This window comes from Tauraco erythrolophus, chromosome 17 (genome assembly GCF_009769465.1).
Source record: "Tauraco erythrolophus isolate bTauEry1 chromosome 17, bTauEry1.pri, whole genome shotgun sequence".
Classification (NCBI taxonomy): Eukaryota; Metazoa; Chordata; class Aves; order Musophagiformes; family Musophagidae; genus Tauraco; species Tauraco erythrolophus.
In genome coordinates this window covers 4,931,983-4,957,425 of record NC_141481.1, presented here as the reverse complement: position 1 = coordinate 4,957,425, position 25,443 = coordinate 4,931,983, and the positions used below count along the sequence as shown (strand labels likewise).

General features: G+C 41.0%; 3 protein-coding genes across 4 annotated transcripts in view; 2 read left to right on the top strand and 1 right to left on the bottom strand.

The window, feature by feature from the left end:
• Positions 1-25,443, top strand: part of MARF1 (meiosis regulator and mRNA stability factor 1) — a 136,034-nt gene that overhangs the window by 87,681 nt on the left and 22,910 nt on the right. The window lies entirely within an intron of this gene.
• MPV17L (MPV17 mitochondrial inner membrane protein like) lies at positions 10,074-14,188 on the bottom strand. The gene is made up of 4 exons (XM_086622081.1): positions 13,873-14,188; positions 11,710-11,780; positions 10,486-10,515; positions 10,074-10,318 (listed from the first exon to the last, which is right to left on the bottom strand). The coding sequence occupies exons 1-4, from the start codon at positions 14,186-14,188 to the stop codon at positions 10,139-10,141; spliced, it is 597 nt and encodes a 198-aa protein (XP_086478207.1). The 3' UTR covers positions 10,074-10,138.
• Positions 16,155-25,443, top strand: part of PDXDC1 (pyridoxal dependent decarboxylase domain containing 1) — a 31,473-nt gene continuing 22,184 nt past the window's right edge. For both annotated transcript variants that reach the window (XM_086622034.1, XM_086622033.1), the window contains exons 1-3: positions 16,155-16,218; positions 23,637-23,710; positions 24,249-24,314. In XM_086622034.1, coding sequence (XP_086478160.1) covers positions 16,198-16,218; positions 23,637-23,710; positions 24,249-24,314 — 161 coding nt within the window. In that variant the 5' untranslated portion in view covers positions 16,155-16,197. The remainder of the gene's footprint in view (positions 16,219-23,636; positions 23,711-24,248; positions 24,315-25,443) is intronic.

The window sequence follows — 25,443 nt, the reverse complement described above, 5'->3', positions numbered from 1 at the left end:
TCCAGATCTCACTTGCCAGGCACACGCATGGCACAAAAATGTCCTGGCCCAGGTGAAAGGCTGCAATACAGCATTAAAGGAAAATGTCTGTCTGCAGGCAAACCTGATAGTCAAACAGATTTTAGAAGGCACACACTTAGTTTCATGACGCCTCCCCCTCCTGCTTGATCCTATGCAGGAGAGTTGCTGTGAGATGAAGACAGGGCCACAATTACCCTAAACAATCTACACAAGCCCTTAACACCGTAGGGTCGTTGCAGGGTACCATTCACATAAAATAATCCCTGCAATAATGGATTTTATCTGTGCTGGAAATTCAGCCAACTCATTACTTTCAAGGACCCAACTTCATCCTATGGCGTGAGTAGAAATCAGTGTCATAACCCAGTACAGGGGTTGTCAGAGGCTTCTGCAGCCAGAATCTCCACTACATACTGGTCTGCCGCATGGCCAGGGTGAGCACTGTGGGTAAACGGACAAAGCTGCACTCAGCACAGTGCTTATCAAGAATGAGGATCCATGCAGCTCTTATTACCAGTCTGCATAGACAGGTTTACATAGTGGAGGAAAATGGTTCTAATGTGTTAGTGTCCCTAGCCTGTCTCGTAACATGGTATAAGCTTGTCTGAGTAAATGGGATCTTACTATATTATGAATTCAAGTTATCACAGAAAATGAAAACTGTTCTGTTTCTTACACATTTGTATTAAATCATTCTGTAAAATCATTCTGTTTCTTACCCATTTGTATTATCACCCTCCCTAAAAAATCTGTATTAGGTCACAGTAAATCTCCTTTGCTTTTCAAAGAGCCATAATTAAACATGATCTAATTAAAAAAAGGGGAATGGGATAGATAAAATTACAGGAAGATCCTTGATACAGAAGATATTTCCTTGCTGTAAGCTTCCACCTTCAATTTTGTGCTAGCATGAAAGAGGGCTCAGAAGCCTGGGCTCTGCCATTCTGCACTTCAAAAGGCTGTGCTATAGCACAACCTGTGCAGAATGAGGGCCTGGATTCATAAGCCAGTGCATGTCCTTAGTAAATGGTTCCCTCTTTTATGAATCCTAGCTCATGTTTAGCTAGTGCCTTTTTCATACCTCTTTATTTAGAATTACAGCCTTTCCATATATTAACTATTCAATTAAAAATATTTTTTAGGCTAAAGTAGTTTTATAAATAATTCACAATAGTTGCAGTAAAGTAACTACCATGTTGGTCGTTTTCCACAGCTACCCTACATCTCTGTCAGGATAGAAAAGTGCATCTATAGCTTAAAAGCAGTGTGCATTGCAGGCAAGCAAGGCACTCTAATGAACTTATTAAAAGGCAAATGAGGTGCCTTGAATTTAATGTCATGAGTCTGAGGTATGACAGTGATCCAGATATTTGAGTGTTCATATGTATTTCTACCCGAGCATCTATTAAATGTCATCTTATTCTGATTTTTTTATTTTTTAGTAATGTTTCCATGTAAAATATTGTATGAATGTAGTGCTGGTTTCTGTGTCTCATTAACTGTTTCATCAAACATGCACCCAGAAAAAGATTGACTATATATTCAACTTACTGTTTCTCCAAAGCTGAATTTCTGGTAGAGCTATGAAAGCAAAAGATGAGCATTTAATGGCAAATTTTAGTGAATGGTGTGCCACTAATTATGTGCTAGATAGAACATGCTTCACAGCATCTAGGTTGAACTATACTAAAGTACTTTGTGTCCTAGAAACTGTTTTTCTAGATAAATTTTCTATTTTTTAAAATCTCTGCATATTGCTGCTTATGATTTGACTTGTGTGCAATAAACATTAACTGGCAGCACTGAAGCTACAGCATCTGACTGCCTATCTCTTATTCAACTTTGGAGATCTATCCTGTGAAGTTGGGTCTGATCTAGCAAATAGTTAGATAACTCTAAGAAGGAGGAGTACTTCATTGCTTTTCTATCTCAAATGAAGACTTGCAGGACTGAGCTCCCAAAATACAGTCTAGGCTGGACATAGCTTGTTAAACATTTGGTTGGTTTAAAATACAGTTCGGGTGAAACTGAACTGATAAATCAATGGCCTATGCTCAGCTATGCCAAGTTTTTAAGTGTCTGTGTGTGACAATCATGTCTGTACTTGTACTGAGCCTATTTGCAAATGTTCCTGAGAAGTGAGCAATAGAGACTACTAAAGCTGGCACAGTACTTTCCACTTATTTAGATTTATCTCAGCTATTTTCAGTCTAGAAGGTCAGAAAACACAGCATAAATTCAGGAGATGCCGTAGCAGAAGAGACAGGGCATACATATCTGGTAGAAAGAATGGAAACAATCTGCAATGGCTGTAGCTGTGACTGTAACAGATTTCAGAAACATACTTCTCTAAATTCTTTTCCTTCCCATTTTATTTTTGTCTTAGTAAACTCTTTCTACATTCATTCTCCTTTTAAGGTACAAATTTTTCAGAAAAAGCTGTTATAGCACCTGTCAGATATGTTACTAATACCACGGGTAGTGAAGTTGTCCATGTAAAAGTCTTATTTTTGGCACTTGGAGCCAACTCCAGTGCTATGACTGGACTGACTGTTGTGTGGTGAGTCATTATTGTGCAGGTGGCTTTTGCATCTCTGATGGGTGGCCATAGCTACATAGAAAAACAGATGTTTGAGTTCAGTAAATTTAGATGTTGAGATAAATTGGTCTGGGCCATTTTAGGAGACTTGCAAACACAGCAGACAGTAAGTAATATTTCAGTGTGTATGTGGGCATGTCCATTTTAAAGTAACAAACATACTGTATAAAATTTGCAAACACAGCAGCATGCATCCCCAAGCACAGCTCTCTTAGGACCTGAGCCTTTCTTCATTCCACTTAGTCCAAAATATAAAGGTGACTTTCTGTAAGCCTCCATTTTACCTACACAAGTTTGAATCTTACACAGAGAGTTTAAAACTGCTTACGAGCTGTGAGGCACACAAAAAGACTGTGTCAGCATCTTGCTGATCCATGTTTCTATGCAGTGTTCATGCTCCACTACCCTTGCATCCTCACAGGCATGCCCATCATTTCCGTGGAGCATTTCCCTAACTCCTTCACTGGTACTGGAAGCTATAATGTCACAGCCCTGAATCACAGAATCATGGAATCGTTTAGTTTGGAAAAGACCTTTAAGATCACCCATCTCGCTACAACCTCCTTTCAGGTAGCTGAAGAGAGCGATGAGGTCTCCCCTGAGCCTCCTTTCCTCCAGGCTAAACAACCCCAGTTCCCTCAGCCGCTTCTTGTAAGACTTGTGCTCTAGACCTGAATTCTGAAAAGGTTTCTTTATGATCTTAATTTCTCTCCAAATTTGGCCTTCGGTGTTAGAGAACTGGTATTACATTGTTCTTTCCACTTCTGCCCCAAAACAGTAAGCAAAACACTGTGTAGGTAATTGCCGTATTATATCAGGTGTAATTTCTACAAACGCACACTAATTGACTACTGTACAATGACTGTTCTGAACTAGATGTTGAAGTAATGCAAAATCCTTCATTGTATCACGGCAAAGCAGCTGCAGCTAACAGTCTTGTTACGTTTTGGATGTCAAAGTATGTGATGCATGAAATGGAAGTAGCTGAACACCCTTAGTAGATAAGGTGGCTTTTACTTCACAGAGAGATATAAGCAGTGGTAAGATAAGAGTACCACAGGGAACCAGGCTTTGAGAGGTAGATTTCTCCAGGCCAGCATAGAACAAGAGAAAGGAAAAGACTAGAGGTGGAAAAAAAAATCATGAAAAGCTTGTATTTTCTTTTCTAAATGTTTATACAATAGGAAGGCTGCTTTCCTGACAAATCAAAGAAGTAATAGTACGGGGTTTATTCTGATGTACGCACACACTAAGTGCATATCTTACTTATAGTGAGATACTTACTTATATACCGATTCCAGGCAAGGATGTTGTAACTTAATTTACCTTGCTGCCAAATTATACCCTATGAAAGGACACACAATTCAGAACAAAGCTGACACTTCCTCCAAGATAAAGGATCTCATGTAGTGCAGAACTTTGTGTGCATGGTTTGTGAGTCCATATGAGCCAGATATCGTATTTATCACAGCCATCTGAACACTTAGGTATTTTTTACTTTCGTTGTAACTGGATAAAGTACAGTAACAGAACTGGGAACAGCATATTCCTACTCCCTATATCTCTGGTGACTGAACTACCTACTAGGCTATATATCCATGCTCCCTCTTGGTCTCTCTTTGATTTAATCAGTTTTGGCAGTGTAAAACGTAGAAGAGTGACTGCATTTTAAGGTCTTGTCCAGGCAGAGGGAAGCATTTGCACAGGTATCCCAAGTTACATCACTTAAAAAAACCCTGAGTGTGCACATAGACTCTGACCTGCTGTTCTTTTTTGCATGTTGTTTTACAGCCTCACTTCATAAGTGCTTTTCCCTGAACACAGCAAACAAAAAGGCCCGTGCTTCTGAAGTTTCTGAAGTTCTCTCATGTACCCTCTGCACAGCAGAGTTGTCCTTCACAATGACTTTTCTGAGCATGCTCCACAGCTTATTAGTCTGTTCTGGTGCTGAGACTTCTCTAAGCACAAAAACCTGTAATTGTTACTAGCATTGCATAGAGGGGAATGATGCATTTTACTATGTTCTTCACAATTAAGTCTGGTTTTCTATCTGGACGCATGGTGCAAGCCTGCGTTTTGGGCACTGCCACATGAAATTAATAAATTGCAAGAAAAGGGAAGGCAGTGTTTGTCGTGGTGGAGGATGTTGGAGAGTATATACAACACTCATACAGATGTGTAATCTGCATTCTTTATTCTTGTTTAAAATGGATTAGAGTATCTTTGATGGTTGTGGACTGGCAATTGAATGTGAATCCTCAATGCAACTTTTAAATTAAGGGCGCACACACAGTCTTTGGCTGCTTAAGCACAGGAATTTTAAGCAGCAGTAGAAAAAAATATCTATGTGAGGCACATGTGAAACAGTCACTGGGATTAATCTTTACAGCATTACTGTCTACATTTCAAATTAGAGGTTGCATAGCAAAAAAGGATTCACAAAAGAGGTTGAAGAATGATTTAGCAAGGGGCCAGCAGAGCTAAATCTATTGTAGTTTATCCAAGCAGTAAACAAAAACTTCAACAGTTTACCACTAAATGCTTACGTAAGGCTTTGCCTCCTGTACCAACACTTTAAATCTTGTCAGAAAGGGAATAACAGTATCTTATTAAAATGTTAAGGCTAGATTGATTTTGATAGGTGATAAAATTTCATACAAATATATAAATAATTTCTCAAGATTCTCTGTTATTTATAGTCTTTGGATACCTTTCTAGAAGATGGCATGAGACTCGACCTCACTCGTTTGAATCAGGAAAAACTCTCTGCTTTGCATATGCAAGGATGCAGACTGAATAATCTTTTTTGTCCTTGTTGGCCATGAAGTCTATGAAACAGAATTTTTCAACTTTAAACCTTTCCATAGAGCTTCCTCCTCATTCTAAATATACAAGAAGTTACAGCAGGGAATGGAGGTGGTGACTCTCTTCCAGTTGTGGAGTACATTACTCCCTTCAGTGTCAAATCTTCTAAGTTTCCTTTCCAAGAGTATCCTACACAAACTACACTGAGTGTAGTCCTTCAATAAGGACCCCATTGCTAACCTCTGTTCTCTTTTTAAGTTTTTTATTTCTTTTTCCTGCCTCAATTCCTCAGTTCCTTCTGCAAATGCATTAATTACCTAAACAGATAATTATATCAAATTTTTACCTCTTTTTAATAATAGAGAAATTAAGTCCACTGGCTTCAGCATAAGGCTTTGAAGATGGGAGTTCTATTCTGAACTTGTTCAGAAGTGGCAGATAACTTGATGTATATAACTAACCTTTAAAGGGAGTAAATAATTGCTGTTTCTTTTTTACTCTGCTGCTGTGTTAAGGTCTGTGACACCAAACTGAGCTTTTTGCTGCATATGGTCAATGACGATCCCATAAGAAGTTTGCGTAAGAAGTAGCTTTGTTTATACACACACTAGTTAAACACAGACAGAGCCAAAGAACAGCATTTAATGTTTATTAAGCCTTTGCAAAAACACAGAAACTTTCCAGTCAACTTGAAATACATTATTTTAGACAAATTCAAGTATTTCTTGCACATCTCGCTGGATTGGCACTAGCAGTAGGGGGAGCAGCACGAGCAGAAAGCATTGGCACTTACAGCAGAGAATAGGAAGGCTGAAGCTGCGTAGATTTCAAAGGCTGTGCTATGCAGGGAAGGCAATGTTATCAGATATGGTAACAAACTACAGGCAGTTTTACCTTCACTGCAGTATGAAACTGGTTATTTTATGCTGTGTTACTGGATGGCTGTTTCTGGTGTGAAAAAGACAGGCCTTCTGGTGAATTTTCCAAGCCTAGAAGGATGTATTTTGCATACCAGTAAGCACAGGAGGTACATTTGCATAAATGATTTGCAGTAGAAAAATAGATACTGAAATTCTGATTTTATCCAATACAGACTCTACATCTCCACAGCTAACCAGAATAAGAAGAAGCTGGAACTGCACCTGATATAAATGTCTTCTCATCCCATTTGCTCTTAGAAAGCACTCGTGGCATGAAAATGTCACCTAAATGCCTGCCTAGTAGCTATTGGCAGTGTGTTCCCTCCTTCCTGAGCACCTACATGATGTATAGTTCTGTTCATCTTTCTGGTTACGGAAATCTGCATGTTCAGCTGGCAATAAGATCAGTGCAATTCCTTGAAATAGTCATAAAGCCCATACAACTGTTTTTGAAAGGGTGGTGGAGAGACAAGGAAGGACAAGTCTTGCCCATCTTTTTTTTTTCCCCTTGTTTTAAGAAATTACTGAATTACTAGAAGAAGCAAACAAAAGTTTATATATGTGTCAAATAGAGTTGGACTAGATGACCTGGGCTGGACATCCATAAGTCCTTTCCAACCTCAACTATTCTGTTATTCTGTGAAATTAATCTTTGAAGCCAAAAAGTTGTCAAGAAATAATAAAATCCTCAACAACTAAGGGGTTAGGTCCCCAGACTAAATTGACAGAGGCAGAAAATCTTTAGGTGAATTAATTTATGCACACTGAGAATTTGTCCCAACACAGCTTAATTGTTTTTATTATGTGGGTCTGAAATGTTTGTAAGTGTTCATAATTTAAAAAAAAAAAAAATCCATGTGAAAAGGGACTCGGGTTACTTAACTGTCAAATACCTTAACACGAGAAACAGAGGAAGTGAAAGGATTTTGGAGAATCTAAAGTTTACTGAAATATAAGAGCTACAGGCTTCCATTACATGAAAGAACTGTACTTCAAGTAATAGAAATATGGAGACAAACTCTGAAGCCCACAGTCAGAGAAACTTGAAGATAAAGCAGGATTTAGCTCAAATTCCCAATCAAAAAGCTAGCAGCACAAAAGCATACAGCAATAAAGCACAGCTTGTATAAGCTTTTAAGCCATTTAAAATAAAAGATGGATCTTCCATTCATTAAATACTCCTGCTGAAGAAAAGCATCAGCATTATACAGATCATGAGAATAGATTTAAATTCGTGATTCACCTGGGGATGAACTTTTACCGTCTATACTCATGCAGAAATATTATTTGCACTGAGTTGCAGCAGAACATCACATACTGCTTACAGCAAACAAACACCATTTTACTCCTTCACTCTCCTTGAAATGTTATTATTTTCCAGTTCCCTTCTCTAAGTGAATTCTATTAATCACTAAAGGCACAAGCAGAAATAAAAATAAATAGCATCTGTAAAAAACATCAAATACTTAATTAACACACCTCATCTGAAACTTTTAAGTCTCACTGAATAGAAGAGACTTTAAAACACTATTTTAATCCTAAAATTACCAACAGAAAAAACACTACTGAAATTGCTTCTTTATCCTGAGGATTTCATACATGCAGTAACAATTTAACAGCCACAGCTGTCTGAAACACCCATTCACTCATCTTTCATTTTTTAAATAGACAGATAAAATGCAGTTAGTTCCTCTGTGGATTTCTGTTCCTACTGGGATATCCAGCATCAGGACTGCTCAATTCACTCTGTGGGATTCACACAGCAACACCCACTAAATTGCTCCCATAGGGACATGTAAGATAGACACCAATCAGGGGAATTCAACCCACCAAATATGAGTATCTACGATAAAGCTACCTACACAGCAGCCAGTCACCTGAGACTCCCTGTTATCAACGGAAAGAAACAGACACATAGCGTGCACAATTCACCAGACCCTAAAGCAGATGCCTAAAACTATTTCCCTGTACTGACTGTAAACTGAGCTTAAACTGATTAGCCAAGTTGCAGATGTCCACACTACAGGTGTCGAAAGTCAATTAAAATGAATTCCACCTTAAGATCATAGGCAAGTGTCCTCTTCCAGGTCTGCCTGTGCAGCTGAAGACAGAATTGCAGGGACTTGTCTATCCTGAGAGGGAAGCTACCTTTTCCACCTGTCTGCCAGCAAAACAGACTATAGAAGCAGCCCCCCACTATGTACCCTCCTCCCATTTGCTGTAGTCCTGTAATCAAAGGCGTGTGGGTCCCTTGCATCACTCTTGACCACTGGGTTATGCTAAACAAGTTGATTTGACCTGAAGTATATTGGGCACTGCTTGCATGATCTCTTTCCCTGTCTGAGCTAAGCAGCATTGGGCTCCCACAGTGACAAATAATTCTAAGCAATATATTAAGTAGTACAGCTCCTGGCCAAAGGAATGTATGTTTATAGCCTAAGAAGACTTCCATTTACTATTCAGACAAGACTGAGGAATCCAGACACTCCTAAAAGTGTTTTATTGTTGTAACAGAGAGGGTTTGGTCTTCTCAAGATGGTTTAAATCATACACTGTTTCAAGTTTACAATTCAGTAACTTCAAGGCATAAAATCCCATTCTAATAAACCAAGAGCTCCTTTATTGGTCTGATTTCAACTCACTGCAATCACAGAAATTTGCCCAGTTCCTGTTCTGAAATACAAAAGCACATTTAAAAAATATCGATGAACACACCTGCATCCAGACTGATCCCCAGATGACAAAGCACATCTATAATTAATGTTCACCTTTTCCTAGTTTCCTATGCGTTGTTACTCAGTGTCTTTTATGAACAGGAATGTTTAAAAGCTATTTGAAGAAAAAATCAAAGTTCCTTATATATAGCCAGATTGTTTTGAGGTGGATTCTGGCATTCACATTCCCTTCCTTCCCATGCTCTTTTTCTTCAAAATCTTAATTATATCTTGAACATAATGAAACAGTAGAAAAGAGTGAAGGTGTCAAGACTCCCATGTACTCTTCAATACTTTGACCCTTGAGAGGCAAAGGAAGAAGTCGTTGACAGAGCAAAACTAAACACTGCAGTGTTTAGTTAGGTTCCATCATGCAGCAGCTGCTCATGACTGATGCTTCCTCCAAGTGTGAACATACAGTATCCACCCCAAAGAACTCTGACCAAAGTTAGTTATCTTTATTCTCCCAGTTGAGATAAAAGATGTACAACTGTATGTCAGACTTGTACCTGCTATGAAATAATTCATTTCCTCTACAGATTTTCAAGTAGAACAAAGCAAGTTTGCCCTTATAGAGAAGTGGTCCCTACAAGCACAGCACTTTTGTTTTCTCTGAATAAAACAGATTCAATGCCACTTTTCAGCTAAGAAATCCGTTAAATTTTGTTCTGCAAAAGAAATCTTGCACTGATAACAATTGTCAAGTCTGACAACTGATGATTTAATGTTCTATTCCCCTTTCTCTAGCAATTACAAGTTTCTTGAAAATTAAATTACAGTTAATATTTCTCCCCAGTGAGGCGGTCTGACATGATGTGCAAATGCTTACACTGCCCTGTAAGTCAGTTGTTCCCAGAAGAGATGGGCTGGCAGCATGAAAATAATTAAATGCCAATATACAATTGGCCTCTTTTATGAAAATAAACAGGCACAAAGACAAACTGTTCCACTGCTTATACTAACCGACAAATGTTGAGATGACTGTTAATTCCAAACACAGCAATGAGGCTGCAGTGCAGTTCACTGACTTTATCATAAACTCAGTTTAACAATTTAGAATGCATTCAGAACTCAAGTTCTTATTTCTCTGATGATTCTTCATCTGCATTGACCTTCTCTCTTTGGAGCCATATAAATGCTGACTTTGCTGTGCCATCTCCACTTTGTTGGGAAAAGCAAATGAAGGCAGCCCAGACAAAGCCACAGAGCCCAGTGTAAGCTGTTCGCAGGTAAACAGGGACCAAAATGAAGTTTGACAGCTGTGTTGGAAGGAGAGAGAGCTCAGTTAGTGCTCCAGGCATTGTTAGGTCTTACACCTACACACCCAACAACTCCACTGACTTCCCTCTGGGTTAGATATACTACGAATGCATCGGATCAGGTTTTATGAGAAAGAAAGGCTCACTGAGTCACCCTAAAAACTCACCTGCACAAAAGGCCAGTACATCAGTCCCGTCTGAAATGAAAATGAATAATTTGTTATTCTTACAGACTTCAAACACAAAGACTCATTTTTTCTTACCACATTTAGTGAAGACTAAAACATAATTGAGGTCAGTTAATAAAAGCTGTTCAAATGTAAATTAAGTTGCTTAACTTACAGGCTGCAATATTAAACTGCTAATCATCTTCATCAGCTGCTATGCTAGGAGTTTCCCAAACACATTATTCTAACTCATTTTAAATACAAAACTCTTAAGTACTGTTAAGTCTTCATGGTCACCTGACACCAGACGCATAACCACATTTACCAGATGGGTGAACAAATGTTTAAATATGTGAACATTTGTTTCAGCCATGAATAAAAAATACCACTGAACACTATTTATTTCACACTTGCAATGCTCCTTCTAGTTACTCATACATGTAAGGCTTTTTTTCAAAACTCAATGGATAATTTACTCATAGAACATAAGGTCAACAGAAACCTTATGCTTTGATAGGATATAGTGAGCACTGTTTTTAGAATCATCCCCCATAGGAATAAAAATAATCCTTTCCTATCCTACCTATATAGTTCTACAGTGTGAAGAAAATTTCACATTACATCACATTTTTTCCTTCTATTTTTTCTGCTAATCTAGCCTTCCTCTTGTGTCTGAGAAATATTTTAAATTCTTACTTTGCTCAGCTCTGAGGTAGCACGGATGATTTTTTCCTGTGTATGTAGAAATGCAAACCAAACCCAGCTATTTATACCAAGTCTTCTTAAAACAAGAGATTGTATTTCTGAAATCGAGAAGACTGCCACTGAAAAGTACAGGCTGAAAACAATTCCTAAAAAAGATGCCTCTGTAACTAATGATTTTAACAGGTGTTCATGTAAGTGTTGTCACCAGCCATTACTAACTAAACACTGGTGTGTGAGTACTTCTTAAGATAAAATTCTATGAGTCTATGAAAATGTAGTACAATCTTATTCAGTATTCAGAGTTGGGTGCAAGTGTTGTGTATATAAACATTGTACATTTTTAAAATTGCATCATTTCACCCATCTGGCAGCAGTGCCTGCTGCAGACTACCCTGACTTTGGATGGATGATTGCTGGGACTTAAAGCTTCCTACACATGATTAAATAATTGAGTGAGAGAAAGGCTGTTGGAGGAAGGAATATTTCAAAGCTGGGAAATAAGTGAACTGCTTGCCTCACCTTATATGTATTCCAAAATTTCTTTCTACAGTCTGAAAAGATGTCCTCTTTCCTCTGAAGGATGCTCATACCTAGTGGCAAAATATTTACAACAATCAGAAAAGCTGCAAAAATGAAATGTTCACTTTTTTGAATGATATCCCAAACTCTTCTCAAAATATGTTACAATAGCTTTGAAAGAAAAGCTGGTATCATTACAAAGGAAAAATACCATTCTGGCTACCTAACAGTGCTACATCATCTCACCTCATCCACTGACTCGGCCCTAAGTGTTGACACCACAGATCAGCTGAAATGTGCTGTACAAGGGGTATGTCATATCTGTTCCACTGCCACATACTTCAGCAGTAGTATGGCAGTGGAGCAGATATGGTGAAAGTACCTTTCACACCTATGAGATAGATATATAATAAGGCGTTCTGCATGTTGTTGAACTGCCAGAAGCGGCTCAGATCCTTGAAGGAGATTAGGTGCCTGCAGACCACTAAAGTCAGTGGAAAGGGCACCTATTTTTTTTTTTATATTTCAGCCATAATCAACATGCTATTTTTTAACCTTCACAAACATCTACATCAAATACAAATTCTAGAATTGACAAACAGAACAGTTTCAAAACTACTCGTTGAACTCTCCACATACAGTATTCCAAAATTTTAAACAAATTCTAGTTGATCCAAACTCTTCTTGATTCTAGGAAAACACAACCTCACAACAGGCTCCCATCCTTACACTCACGATCAAGAGAAAAGCAGTATGACTTGAAATTACCTATTAGACACATGCAAACTGGAAATAAACTAATTGAATGAATTCCCATCACATGAAATATCGTTTAAAGGGTTCAAAATAATAAACCCGTTAAATGGTATTTCATGTGATGAGAATCTTCAGGTGTGAAATTAAGACTACATCTTTCTAAGAGACATAGCAGCTCTTCAAAGACCACCCCCCTTAACTGGAAGACGTGACCTATATTAAGCAAAGGTATTAGACAACATGCTTTAATGAATCAATCTAAAAGCAAAAAGCGAAAGCTACGCATTCGCGCATAAGCAGAGGCCCAAAGTCGCTTAGTCCAACTCAGGTATCTTTCCAGATATTCGCATGCCATGAGGTTATCAGTACCTCTTAACAGACACATTATTTTGCTATTACTTCATCCTGCTCTCCAATTTAGGGATTTTTACCATTCCTTTTGTGGCCTTTCAAATTCTTCTATTCCTTGGGTAATTCTCTGCTTACATTCTGACCCAGGCAGATAAGATTTTGAGAGTAAATATCTAAGGTTTGATTTCTTCCTTCACTTCATTTCTCTTCAATCACAAACTGAATTATTTGTCTGTCAGGGTCACAAAATGCAGATCTCCCAATACCAGGCAAAAAGAGTACCCATCTCATTCATCTTCCACATGAAGTTTAACATTGTTTTACATTAGTCTCACCTATTATTTTTCTTATTCCCTCAGTTTATTTTTTAAATAGATAATCTTCTCTAAAGTCTCTTCTTATTCATTAGCTTCTGAGATTATACATTGTCACCTAATAGTGACAATAATACCTAATGCTGTATTTCTATGTACTCTCACAGCAGAAGATAGCGCAGTTTATCTGCTGAACTATAGTATTTCCTGACATTTACAATTAGTTGTGCTTCGGAAATGAGACAGCTGATGTTCAGAACGGGGCAGAGCAATTCAAGCAGACACGGATGGTACGATCCTCGTAAAGTGTGTTGAATTCCTTGCAACTAATTAAAAGCCACGGGCCCAGCCAAGCCCAAGGCCGGACTCCCCTTCGGCACAGCCCGCCCATTTAAAGCCCTGCAGTGCCACAGGCTCGGGGAGCTGCTGGCGCGGGCGGGTCTCGAACCGCTTCCCCGCCGCCGACCGCGCTCCGCGAGCGGCTGCGGCGCTCTCCGAGGCCTTCTGCGGCAGCGCCTCGGCGGCGGCTCACAGCACACAGCGATCCCGCTGCCTGAGCCCCGCGCAGCCCCGCGCTGGTGCTTCCGGGGCTGCGGGAGCCGGGCCGGGCGGGCAGGGGGCACCCGACCACCCCATCCTATCTGGGGTGTAAAGTCCCGCTCTCGGTGCGCCGTCTCCGAGCCTTCCCCGATGGACGCCCGCCGCCCCGAGATGGCGGTGCCTGGGCGGCGGCGGCACTCACCCGTGTAGAAGGCGAGGACGGCGACGGGGGCGCCGAGGAGCTGGTCGCAGAGCACCTTGCCGAGCACGGCGAGCGGGCGGCGGCCGGGCAGCGCCCGCTCCAGCGCCCGCAGCCAGACGTAGCTGAAGTTGCCGTGGAAGGCGAGAGCCACCAGCGCCACGCGCCGCGTCTGCGCCCAGTCGGGCGGCTGCCCCCGCCGCCGCCGCCGCCACAGCTGCTGGGCCGCGTCGCCCGCCGCGAAGAGCCCGCCGTAGAGCAGCACGTTGCAGAGCCAAGGGAAGCGGCGCACTCCCCCCCGAACCAGCGCCCCGGCCATCGCCCGCCGCCTGTTCCGCCCGCCTCCTCCTCCTGGCGGGCCCGCCCGCCGCCGCCGCCTCCCCGTCCGCGCTGCCGCTCTCACCATCTCTGCGGTCCCCGCTCCCCCTCGGGGAATCCGCGCCCGCCGTGCCGCCTCCGCCGGGACTGTTCCTGCCAGGGAAGGCCAGTACCCCCCGGCGTGCCCCGCGCTCGGCCTCCCCGCGTCTGCGCCGGTCTCCTGTGGGCCCGCGAGTGATCGCTGGGCACAGGGGCTTTGGTTCGTGGGGTTATTTTTCAAGTGACTATGCATTCACTCGGAAGAAGTAGGTCGCTGTGTCTTCTGGGCTTTGGTCTAAGGTGCACCGTGAAGGCACTGTGCAGTATTGCTGCAACAATTAGAGACAAGTGAAAACTCGGCGCTTTGCTTATTATCTTTTTAATTATCTCCTTGTTGCTTGCTTACATTAGTAGGTTATGGCTTTTGCTTTTCAGTTTTGCTGTTGTTTTGCAGTCTGGTTTCTGTTAGCTCACTGAGCAGGGCTGATGCACACCTGCTGAGCAGCAACAGCCCGTGCAGTTCCTCTGCTTTGCCCTCTGCTGTTGAGACAATTTGAGGAAAAAGACAGAAGTGATGTATGTTTATTCAAGAGACTCGTGTACACAGCTTTGTACATACAGAAACATTGCCGCAAAGCGGATCTGAAGTCCATGTAGCGAGCTTGCAAGCCAGGGTCGCTCGTGTCCTGCAAGCAACCCTCGGCCACCGGAGACAACGAGCGCATCCGGGAGCGCCGGGAGTTTCCCCTTGGTCCTGGCAATGGGCTCAGACTTGACTTAGGGAACCATCTCCAGGCAGGGGGTGGTAGTTCACCCTGTGTCCTAATAGTGACTGAGATGAATGTGTTTCAAACTATAGTGAAATCTTCCAGGACTGACTATAAATAGGCATGGACGGCTTGTGGATTGAAATACGTTTTAGCACCAAAGTGGAGCGAGCTGCCCAGTGCTTGGCAGACACTCTGTCAGGGCTCGTGAGCCATCCTTACCAGCTGGTCATCTGAATACACCGACATGGCCGTGGGAAAAACAGGACAGCAATGACATCTGCAAGTTGTGCTATTAAATAATACAAGTGGCGCTAAAAAGAAGGGGAATAGGTACCGAAAAATAATTCGAGCTTGGACGAACGGAAATAAAGCTATGGAAAACAGAATGTGGCTGTCTGGGGACTGCCTGTCGGACGAGAGCCCGCAGGTGGGTGCGTGGTGCGCTCCCTCCGCCTCGCTTCCCCCGGGGCACATTCCCCCGCTCGGCCCGGCGGGGCAGGGCAGCCTATTGCCCGGAACGGGTGTCGCTCGGGGGTGGACGACGCCCGTTCTTCGGGGCTGTGCACCGTCCCCCTGCGGGACCCCTACGTGGAGAAGGGGTTTCGGTGGCACCGTAATAAGCCCCTGTAGGCCGAGCTGACGACACTGGGGTGACAGCCGGGAGGTTTGTCAAGTATGGAGCTTTGCAGAACCCTCCCGGGTTACCGGGCTGCCGCGACCCGCCGTCGCGGGGATTCGAACCGCGACACACAGGCGGCTCCTCCGCGCAGCTCCCGCCTCCCTTCCCCGCTCCCCGGCGGCAGGCGGTGGCTGCGCGGGCCGCGCTCACTGCGCATGCGCCTGTACCTGTCACGGCCCCGGTCGTTCCCCGGGACTGTTCCACCAGCTGGAGCGGAGGGGGGCGGAGGGAAGGGAGCGGGCCGCGCTCTCCTCCGCCCGCCGTCACGGCCCGCGGCTCGCCGCACCTTCCGCGGTGTCGCTGCCCCTGCCCCGAATCCTCCCCGCCGCTCTGCCGCGGTGGTCTCGGCCGCGCGCAGGCTGCCCGCCGCGGCCGCGGGGCGGGCCTGCCGCCGTTCCCTAGGTGAGCGCGTGGCTCGCCCCTCCCGCCCCGGCCTCGTCAGCGCTGCCAGCGTGGAGCCGGCCGGGGCTGAGGCGGAAGTGCCCGGCGGGGAGGCGGCGCGCACCGGAGACCCCGCCGGCTATGGACGCCTCTCTGGAGAAGGTCTGCCGGGCGCGCCGCGCTGCGGTGGGGCCGGGCCGGGCCTGGCCTGGCCTGGCCTGGCCTGGCCTGGCGGGGAGGGGGCGGCCGGGGGGCGCCGGGCACCTGCGGGTGGAGGGGTGCTGAAGTGCAGCGGGCCCTGAGGGGCGAGCGGGCCCTGGCTGCCGAATCGGTGACGAGGCGGTGGGGCTGCGCCGCGGGGCCGACGGGAGGGGGTCGGGGAAAGCCGCTGGGGTGGGCGGCGGGCCGGCGCTCGCTGCGTCGCTCCCTCAGCGCCTCGGCTGCCGTGGTGTGGCGGCTCCGCCGGGGCTCCCGGCTCGCCTCTGCCGAGGGAGGCTGTGCCTCACGGGCCTGAGTCAACTTTGTCTCACGAAGCCTTGAGTCACCAGCGGAGCCCACAGCGTGCCCCCCTCCCGCGCCCCAGCCACGGCGCTTGGCGTTCGTCGCCTCTGTGAACGTCTTCTGTTTTTGTGTCCCGGATCTGTAAAAAGTCTGAGTAACTATCAGGAAGTGCTTTAGGAACGGATTTTTTGTTTGTTTGTTTTCTTAAAGAGAAGATGGAGCTTATATCCTGGGAATGTTAGCCTTTGGCAGGATAGTCGAGAAAATGTTGTCTTTTTCATTTTATACTGGAGGTGTTTGCTCCCTTCTTTCCAATGTACTGTACAAAGTAAATATTGATTCTATAATACTGTGACTGACAAAACTTATTTTGCCTTTGTCACTGTGAGTCAGTTGGCATCTGGTAATCTGGGACCTGCCACACTTGTGCTGGCTTTCATGGCATCTGCTGTGCTTTGGAAGACCTGCCCTAGAAATGAGGATGGAATGGCTGCTCATACGTAGCTTATTACCACTGTTATACGTCTTCGAGGACAGTATAAGTTTGAAACGATTTATATTTTGTGTGCTCAAAAGATATTAATGCATCCTTTTCCTTTGCATCATTTACTGTACATACATGTTCAGTTTTATGTAATGTTTGTAATTTGCTAGAGAACTTTAAATGGGATGTACTCTAGTAAAATGTATAGTAAGGAAATTGAGCAAGTGTCCTGATGTGGTTAGTGAGTTGGTAGCAAAATGATTGAATATGTTCCAATCCACATTAAGAATACATTGTTAAAGAGTATTGGTAGCCTTTAAAAGCTTAAGTTCTTTACTAGTGCTGACAAAAGTTGCAGTGACTGCTGCTTGTTCTGAAAAGTTTTAATTATTTAAGTAAAATTTAATTGAATATACTAGTTTGGAATATGGTCTTTATCAGCTGGACTCAAGCAGAATAGTAGTACAATATACTGTTATTTAAAGAACGCACATTAGTACAGAGCAAGCGATTGTCTTGTAGTACTGACAAAGTCCTTATAAACTTGGTTTGACTAGGTCATCATAAGAAGCAATAAAAACACCACATAAGAATTAAAGACCTAAATTTCTTAACAGAATAAAAGTCCATGTTTTGGTCATTTGTATTCTTGATGTAAGGAATAGTTTATAATGGTGAAAGCCCTACAAAAACTTGCATGTCTGATTTTGCAATATATGCAAATAGACGAGCATATAAAGAGTTATCATTTATTTTACTTCCTCTTTTGTTTATCATGACTTTTTTCCCCCTTGTATGATAAAAGCTATAGTTTCCTCTATGATAACATACCACAATACAATTATTGTCTTCTAGCCACCTAGCAGTTAGTACCCTTCTGAAATAGTCTTTGATTAAGATTGTTGTAAATAAGTACGATCTGGGCTTTATCTAGTCTTGAGCATTATATATAAGAAGTCTTCTCCCTAAATAAATCTGAAATTCATCCAAGTTGGGATACGTTTATCCTCAGGGAATGTGTGTGCACTTATCTTGTGCTTATTTAAGCATTATCATAATACATCTGAGACTCTTTTATTTGAACCATGGATTCTGTCCTACTTATGTATTTATACGTGTAGTTTATTGAGATGCCAGTGATAAGTACTTTTAAACTTGTATTAAAAATTGTCAAAATTTTGTATTTTTCATAATGAAGAAGGCATTTTCTAGAATCGCCTAAATAGCAGTAATGCATCATGACATTGAATGACTACAGTCATTAGTTTATTGCAAATGGAAAAAGATTTTTTTAGCAGTGAGAAACTTCTTGAGAATTGAAGACATTGCATGACAGGATTGTGAAGAAAACCGTTGTAGAATGTGAGAGATGTGCACACCACCAATCTCGTAGTTTGATTTTGCAAATTATCTTTGTTTTACCAGACAAATGTTTTGGGTTTTTTTTTTGTGTATGAATGTGGTGTGTCGTAAGTGGTATAATTAGACTTAATTTTATCTGAAATCCAGAAAGCTTTTTTGGGGTGACCTGCAGATTTCAGTTCTTCTGGAAGCCTATGTTAAATTTCAGAAGTTTGGCTAACAGATCTATGAGTTTTATATTTTTTTCCCCCATTTATATTTTGATAGAAGTGACCAATCTTTTGAAGGATTTTAACATTGTAAGTTTCAAGTTAGGTGACTTTGTCTATGATAAAATAGGACAAATTCTTTCCTTGTAACTTCTTGCTGTCTCTACAGCAGTGTTCTCCCTAAACATGAAAAAATTGTTTTGGTTTCTTGCTCAGCCTTTGACTTTTGGCTTTTGTTACTGCGTTGATTACCACAACATCCTGCCAACTTTATGGAAAACTCGTGACAGCAGACCTGCATGCAAATCCTGCAGTTTTTTTGGCTGAAGAATACTGATATTGTTTGACACTAATTTACTGTTGAGAACAGTTTTTGTTTTTTGATGGTAAAACTTTCTTCTAGACAAATATAATAATGTAGTGGGAAACTGAGACATACTTCTCATTAAATACTTTGAGCTACACCTGTGAGTTTCTTTGCACACACACTAGTTTATGTAGACTGTTTAAAAAACATCCCTTTCTTACGTAGGAGTACAGTCTATGGAAATGCAAAATAAAAATTGTACAACATTGCTATATGAAGCAATGTTCTCTTTGAATTTGTAATTAACGTTCAGTCTCACCACAACTGGAGATGGACCCTTGCCCTTCCCCAGTTGCCAAGTGACCCCAAGGTGTGACATGCTGCCTATAAAACCAGGAATGTCTTACAGTTCAAAGTGCTGAAAAAAAATAGTAACAGATTAGTTGTGAAATAGGGAAGAAACCACAAATCAAATCTATTGCAAGTTAACTTTAGTGAATTGGAGTAACACATTTTGAAGGCAACAAGTGATAAAAATCGAAGTAAGGTAGTGAATGTCAGAGTCTTTGAAGGGCTTAAGGAGGCAGGAGTTGTCAGGGTGCTGAGTGGGCACCTTGAAGGAAGAAGCAGGTGCCTCCGTAGAGCTTGAAAGGACATTGCATGCCTTGTACCTCATCTGGTCAAAGGATCACCTGTGTAATCGGAGTGAAATCCTTTGATACAGGGGAAGAACTGAGTGCAGAAGCTCAGGCTAATGCAGCTGTTTTAACCTCCTCAAAAAATGTGCTGTCCTGTGGTTCAGGAGGTCGTGTGGTCCAGAACTCATCTTGCTGGCAGTCTTTCTAAAAGCAGTTCAGGAACGTGAAAGTTGTCTGTTTATTACTGACTGGATTTTATACACACTTGATCTTGTTTACAGACTAAACTAAAGTAATGTACTGCTTTATTATGGCATGTTGTTAAAATGCGTTCAGAAACCTTTCTTAACCGAGTGGTTTGTTGTTGCAGCTGTGCCACACCTGTTTTACTTGCTGCTTAAAAAAGTAGATAGTCTTCTGCTTCCCACCTCCATGCCCTTACTAATGTGAGCAGAGGAGGAAGCAGATAGAAAATTCAGCATGCAGCTGTAAAAGGGTGTTGGGGGTTTTTTTTTTGGCTTCCCGTAGTTCGAAGGAGAAAGTAAGTTGCTACATGTCCACTTAGCAATTGGAAAAAAAAAACAAAGAAGAAGGGATTAATTTTCCAATTCAACCCACATCAGAATTCAAAGACTTGCTTGATTTCATAGCATTTTATGGAGCTTATTGTAGCTTCTTATGACTTTTTAAGCTGTATTTTTTGTATTTATTCTGACATCTTATTTGCAGAAGGGTTTCATGCATGTGTAATTACTAGTAAGTGAGACGAGATGAGTCACAAAGTAAACATATGTGGATTATAACATCTGATGTAATTCCAGCAGGTGAATTTTGTGTCAGTAACAAACAAAAGCAGCTCAGAGCCCTTTTTGTAATGCCTCTACATCTTGTTTCCTCATCTACAACAGATCTGTTTGAATATTTGCACGTGATGCTGAGGAAGTTTCAAGCAAATAACTACCTTCCAGCCATTGATCGTGTTTTATGGCAACCTGAATTTAAGTATGCAAAATAGTTGCAATCAGTAAATTGTCTAGCCAGTTAGTCTCTTAAAGTCTCCCAGGGGCAAAGCTGATTTCTTTGATGTGGTACAACTTGGAAACCACTGAAAATATATGGAAATATTACCAATGATCATATTTAAATTTTTCTTCTGACTACATATATGTTGTATTCTGAGTATCAGATGCTTGCAGTGTGTGTATTTGTTTTAATTTCTGTGACGGGGTATTGAACTTTTTGTATTTGTACTGCTTTCTCATGCAGTGCTCGGTTAAGTTGTGGACCTCATAGCCAGTGGATGTTGTAGAAGGTGGAAGTGTAAAACCCATTTATTGCTAAATGCTGGGAGTTCTTATGGGAAAATATTATTTAATTCTTGCACTATTTTTTATTCTTCCCCCAAACATTTGTTACTGGCCACTTCTGAAGCAACAGAACACAGAGAGCTGTCAATCCTGGTTTGATCCAGTGTGACCATGCCTGGCTACTGATTCTTTCAGCCACCTACCACTTGCTATAATATGAGTTAAATCTCTAAATGTTTTGGTAAAAATAGTCTTCAAACATATGGTAACTCTCAACTTATTTTTTTATTTTCTTGATAATTCCTAAGGATCAAAATAGTGTAAAATCCTCATTTAAATTAATCCCACTACCTTCTGTGATTAAATTTGCTTTTGTCTTTGCATCTGCATGAGGAAACGTATTTGCCTGTGTTGCATGTGTGCAACAGTTGCCCGTGTTTCCATCAGCAGTGTTGGAAAGTGTTTTTCAAATACTGTAGCAGGCAAGCTGTTATATTCCTGCAGCATGGATAGTGTGAGTTTAAATATTAAACTTGTTCTGGTTTTGGTTGTTTTTTGTTTGGTTGGTTGTTACTTTGTTGTTGTTTTTTTGTTTGTTTGTTTGTTTTTCCCAAAAGAACTGCCACTCCCAGGACCCCCATCAATCTTAGCAGCAGTCTAAAAGGTTAAGTACTAGAGGCCTTAGTATGTGGGCTGATCTTTTCAAAAAGGGTTGATGTTGAACCTATAGAGTCTGTGCTTACAGTACATTTGGGAAGCAGAGGAAGGGAGAAGAGGCTGTGTAACAGGGTCACCTGAGTATCTTAGTTTTTTTGCCATCTAATGTGATGGGTCACATCAGTGGTGTTACCTTTTACCTTCATAGTGGGGTATATTTATTTTTCAAATCCAGTTTAATATTGACCGCAACAGGTAAATCAGACTCTGCTAAGTGATACATTTCACATTCTCTGGAAGCTTCTAGGTGGCATCTAATACTTAAATGGATAAATGTACCTGTTCAGATCTCTTGTGTCAGTGTCACGAGCTCCCGGCAGGATTCTTGGGTTAAAGCTCATAAAAGAGACTTCTTCAAAGCAAAAGCAGTTCTTTGGAAAATACTACTTACTTGTCTTTGAACTGTCACTGGTTCAGGGGAAATAAGTTCAATGATTTTTAAAGCTCTTGGATCCTGACAGGCTCTTTAACAGGTATCTGTTGTTTCCTGGTTTCAGCAGTGAGTTTAGGATTTTTGAGCTGTTTTGTGTAGCTGGAGGGCTGCAACTGCTGGAAGATAAGCCTTTTGTGCTTGTCAGCCTTTCTTAAGCTGTGTGTTGCCGGTCGGTTTTACCCTTTTGTCTAGTAAAAGAGCATCTCTCCAGTAAGTTAAGATTAAAAATTGGTTTAAAGGTACCAGAAATAAGAAATAGATTTACAAGAGGATTTGGATTAGGTGTTTATTCATCTGTTTTGAAAACTACAAAAGTTTGACAGAGAAACCTGAATGGGGAAACGGCAGGAGAAACTGCTGTTTTATTTCTGCTTTTGCTAGAGCAGTCTTAAATGATTTCTTCTTGTGTTTCCTAGCTAAGAAATGTTGGCTTTTTTTATTCTTTCCTAGGAATTATTACTTGAATGTGTTTGAATACCTCTTACTTGAACTGGCAATCTAAAAAAAGAATGAATGAACTGTCAATTTATGCAAATTTCCCCCTGAATTTGTATCAACATGCTCAATGACCTATAACCTGCCTTGCTCAAATTTTTCAGTGTTTAGCTTCCCAAACAACTTCTTTTCTGGAAGGTAACTTTCTTGTAAGAATAGTGTTGTACCTGTCTGCTTATCGCTCTCTCATTTGGTGGTTAGTTGTTTGGGGGTTTTTTGTTTGTCCGGGTTTTTTTATGTTTTTGTTTTTCCCCCGTTACTAGAATGGCAGAGAGGCTAGTGTGGTTTTTGTTTCATTTGTTTTTTTAATGAGAGTCTGTACATCACTAGAGCTGACTGTGGGGTCAGCTCAGCTGAGGATATGGTAATGGGTTTTTTTTGGTGCAGAAGCATGAGTTCTTAGGCGAAGTAAGGGGATAATTTCTAAATGAGGTTTGCCACTGAAAGACTTGTAATTGTATTTGGATTGTCAATCTGTTTTCCATACTCTGTAGAAAGATTAGAGTCTCTCTTAGCAGGTTTTTGTTGATTTTTTTTTTTTTTTTTTTAGGGCGGGGAGGGTTGTTTATTGTGTTTCTTTTCAATTTTGGATAGAAGTGCACATGAATTTTTACATTTAAGAGAATAGTTGAAGTTATATTGCTGATGTAGAATGGTTATGAAAAATAAAAAATTATTCAGTTGGGCTAAAGTGGCACATACTTTTTTTTTTTATTTAGCTAAAGCATTATAATGAGCACTTCCTTGAACATCTTGCACTTCTCAAATCTTTCTTGCCTTCTGATGCTCTTTCTTTAATTAGTCTCATCAGACTCCAAAAGAGTTATCTAGAAATTAAAGAAGATTTTGGAAAAAGTTCTCCTCGTGGGGGAAAAAAAAAAAAGGGTCTATCAGTAATAAAATACAGATCACAATTTGGTTTTCTTTTTAGGTTAGTAATATGTTGTCCTTTTGCATGTTTTGAGTTCAAGGTATACAATGTAATGTTATTTTTAAATGAGTACACACAGACTAATTAAAAGAATCTGCCTGATGCGTGAATTTATATTGAGGATGTTGTGAGGACAGTAGTAAGATAAATATTTTTTTTGTCTTTTCATAAAAGTTGTTATCTTTTTCCCTAAAAGATGGTCGACCCTACTCTAGCAGAAATGGGAAAGAATCTAAATGAAGCAATGAAGATGCTAGAAGACAATCAAAGGTGTGTGCAAAGGATAACAACTACAAAACCAGTAGCTGTTCGTGCTAAGGGGAGGATTATTAATGTCACTGTCATTAAGCAGGAAATAACTCCTTTTCCTAGTAGTTTACGGTCATGTTATCGTTCTGAAGCTTGCATCTATATAACTCACCATTCTTTCTCAAATGATGGGATTTTTAAAGTAAATATATGTTTTATGCATGCTCTGTAATATTCAGAGCAAGTCCAGCAAGTCTATTTATTCAGAGATGTTAGTTTTATTTTTTTCCTGTTGCTGTGCAAGTAACTTTTGATTCCTGTATATATGAGATGCTTTTGTAAGTGTGATGTTTCCTGTTAAAGAACTAAAAACCCAAAACTTAGGAACTCTTCAATTCAGTCTCAGCTAAACTTTTGTGTTGGTCTTACCTGATTTATTTATGAAACTTTTGTCAGTGAAAAAGATTGCAATCATATCAGGATGTATCTCTGCAAGTCAAAGTCAACTACATATTTGATGTTATAATAATTAGTTTATTCTTGTGTCTTTTTAACTTAGAAAAGTAGAAGAAGAAAATGAAAAGAAGTACGCACGGAAGGATATTCCTGGACCACTCCAAGGCAGGTACGCAACATCAATTTTTAGATAAAGCTCTGTACTTTTCAGAATGTGTAAAATACATGTAATGTTTATTTTCCACACAACTTCCGTATTAATGCAAACATGAACGTTTACCAGGCCAGGCATTATATCAGCTTTTGCCATACTGATGTGGAGTTGCAGTGGGAAGATTAGCATCATACCAACTATTTCCATACTCACATAGGGGAAAAAAAAATAATTACTTGTCCTTGGTAACTGAAATTTTGAACTGTATTAAGTATTGGTGTGTACAGCTGTGATTGTGACTTAAAGTAAGTATAGATAAACTTGCGCTATAGAATAAAGGTTCATTAAAACAGCCAGATTAAAAAAAAAAGTAATAACTGAGGCTGATAAGGTAGAGAACCTTGAAAAAACTCCCAAAACAAAACTGAAACAACCCCACCTTTTCCGCACAGCTGTCTTAAAAATTGTATGGAGCTCTTATGCATAAGGTGGGTAAGATCATTGTACCTGAAACTAAGATTTAAATTGATTGCAGCCTCTTTGGAAGAGGATCCTGCAGGAGCCCAAGGTAGCCTTCAGAAAACATTGCAAAATCTATTTAAGTCTTCTGTGTACATAAACTAAACTTGGTTTTGAGTGGAGACACTGAATTAGCTTTTCTAAGAATAAAAAGCAATTTCAGCTGTCAAGAGTGTGAGTTCTTATACTGCTGTAAATTTTAGTTGGAATTATACAAGTAGAAGTGTTGTAGGTCTTTTCCAGTTTTACCAACTTATGCATGTAGCTTTGTACATGCATATTGTAGCTTTTGTTTGTCAGAAACTAGTATTTGTAGGTGATTGTTTGAGATGTGCTGAGTTTGAGCTGAAACTGGGTAATGTGAAGAGAAATTTGGATCCTTGGCTGTTACCTTACTTCGCTGTGTAGCAATAAGCAATTAAACATTGTCCAGTCAAACTTTACAGTCCAGATTTTCAGATTTCAATAGATTTGTTTTCCTGTGAGTCTGAGTTCATACTTATTGAAGTGTCCTGCTGTAATTAACTAGGGTTTTGATTCAGCAACCTTGTCTTCATGATCTGTTTTTCTGAGAGCAAAGAACCGTTTTTGTTGCTGTACTCAGTGTTCTGTAAAAGTGCAGTGT

Excerpts from the sequence above, each read along its gene's own strand:
- MPV17L (XM_086622081.1), bottom strand. The coding sequence starts at position 14,188 with ATGGCCGGGGCGCTGGTTCGGGGGGGAGTGCGCCGCTTCCCTTGGCTC. Across the intron at positions 11,781-13,872 it reads CGTCCTCGCCTTCTACACGG|GTATGAGCATCCTTCAGAGG; the intron begins GTGAGTGCCGCC and ends TTTTGCCACTAG. Across the intron at positions 10,516-11,709 it reads AATTTTGGAATACATATAAG|ACGGGACTGATGTACTGGCC; the intron begins GTGAGGCAAGCA and ends TTTTCATTTCAG.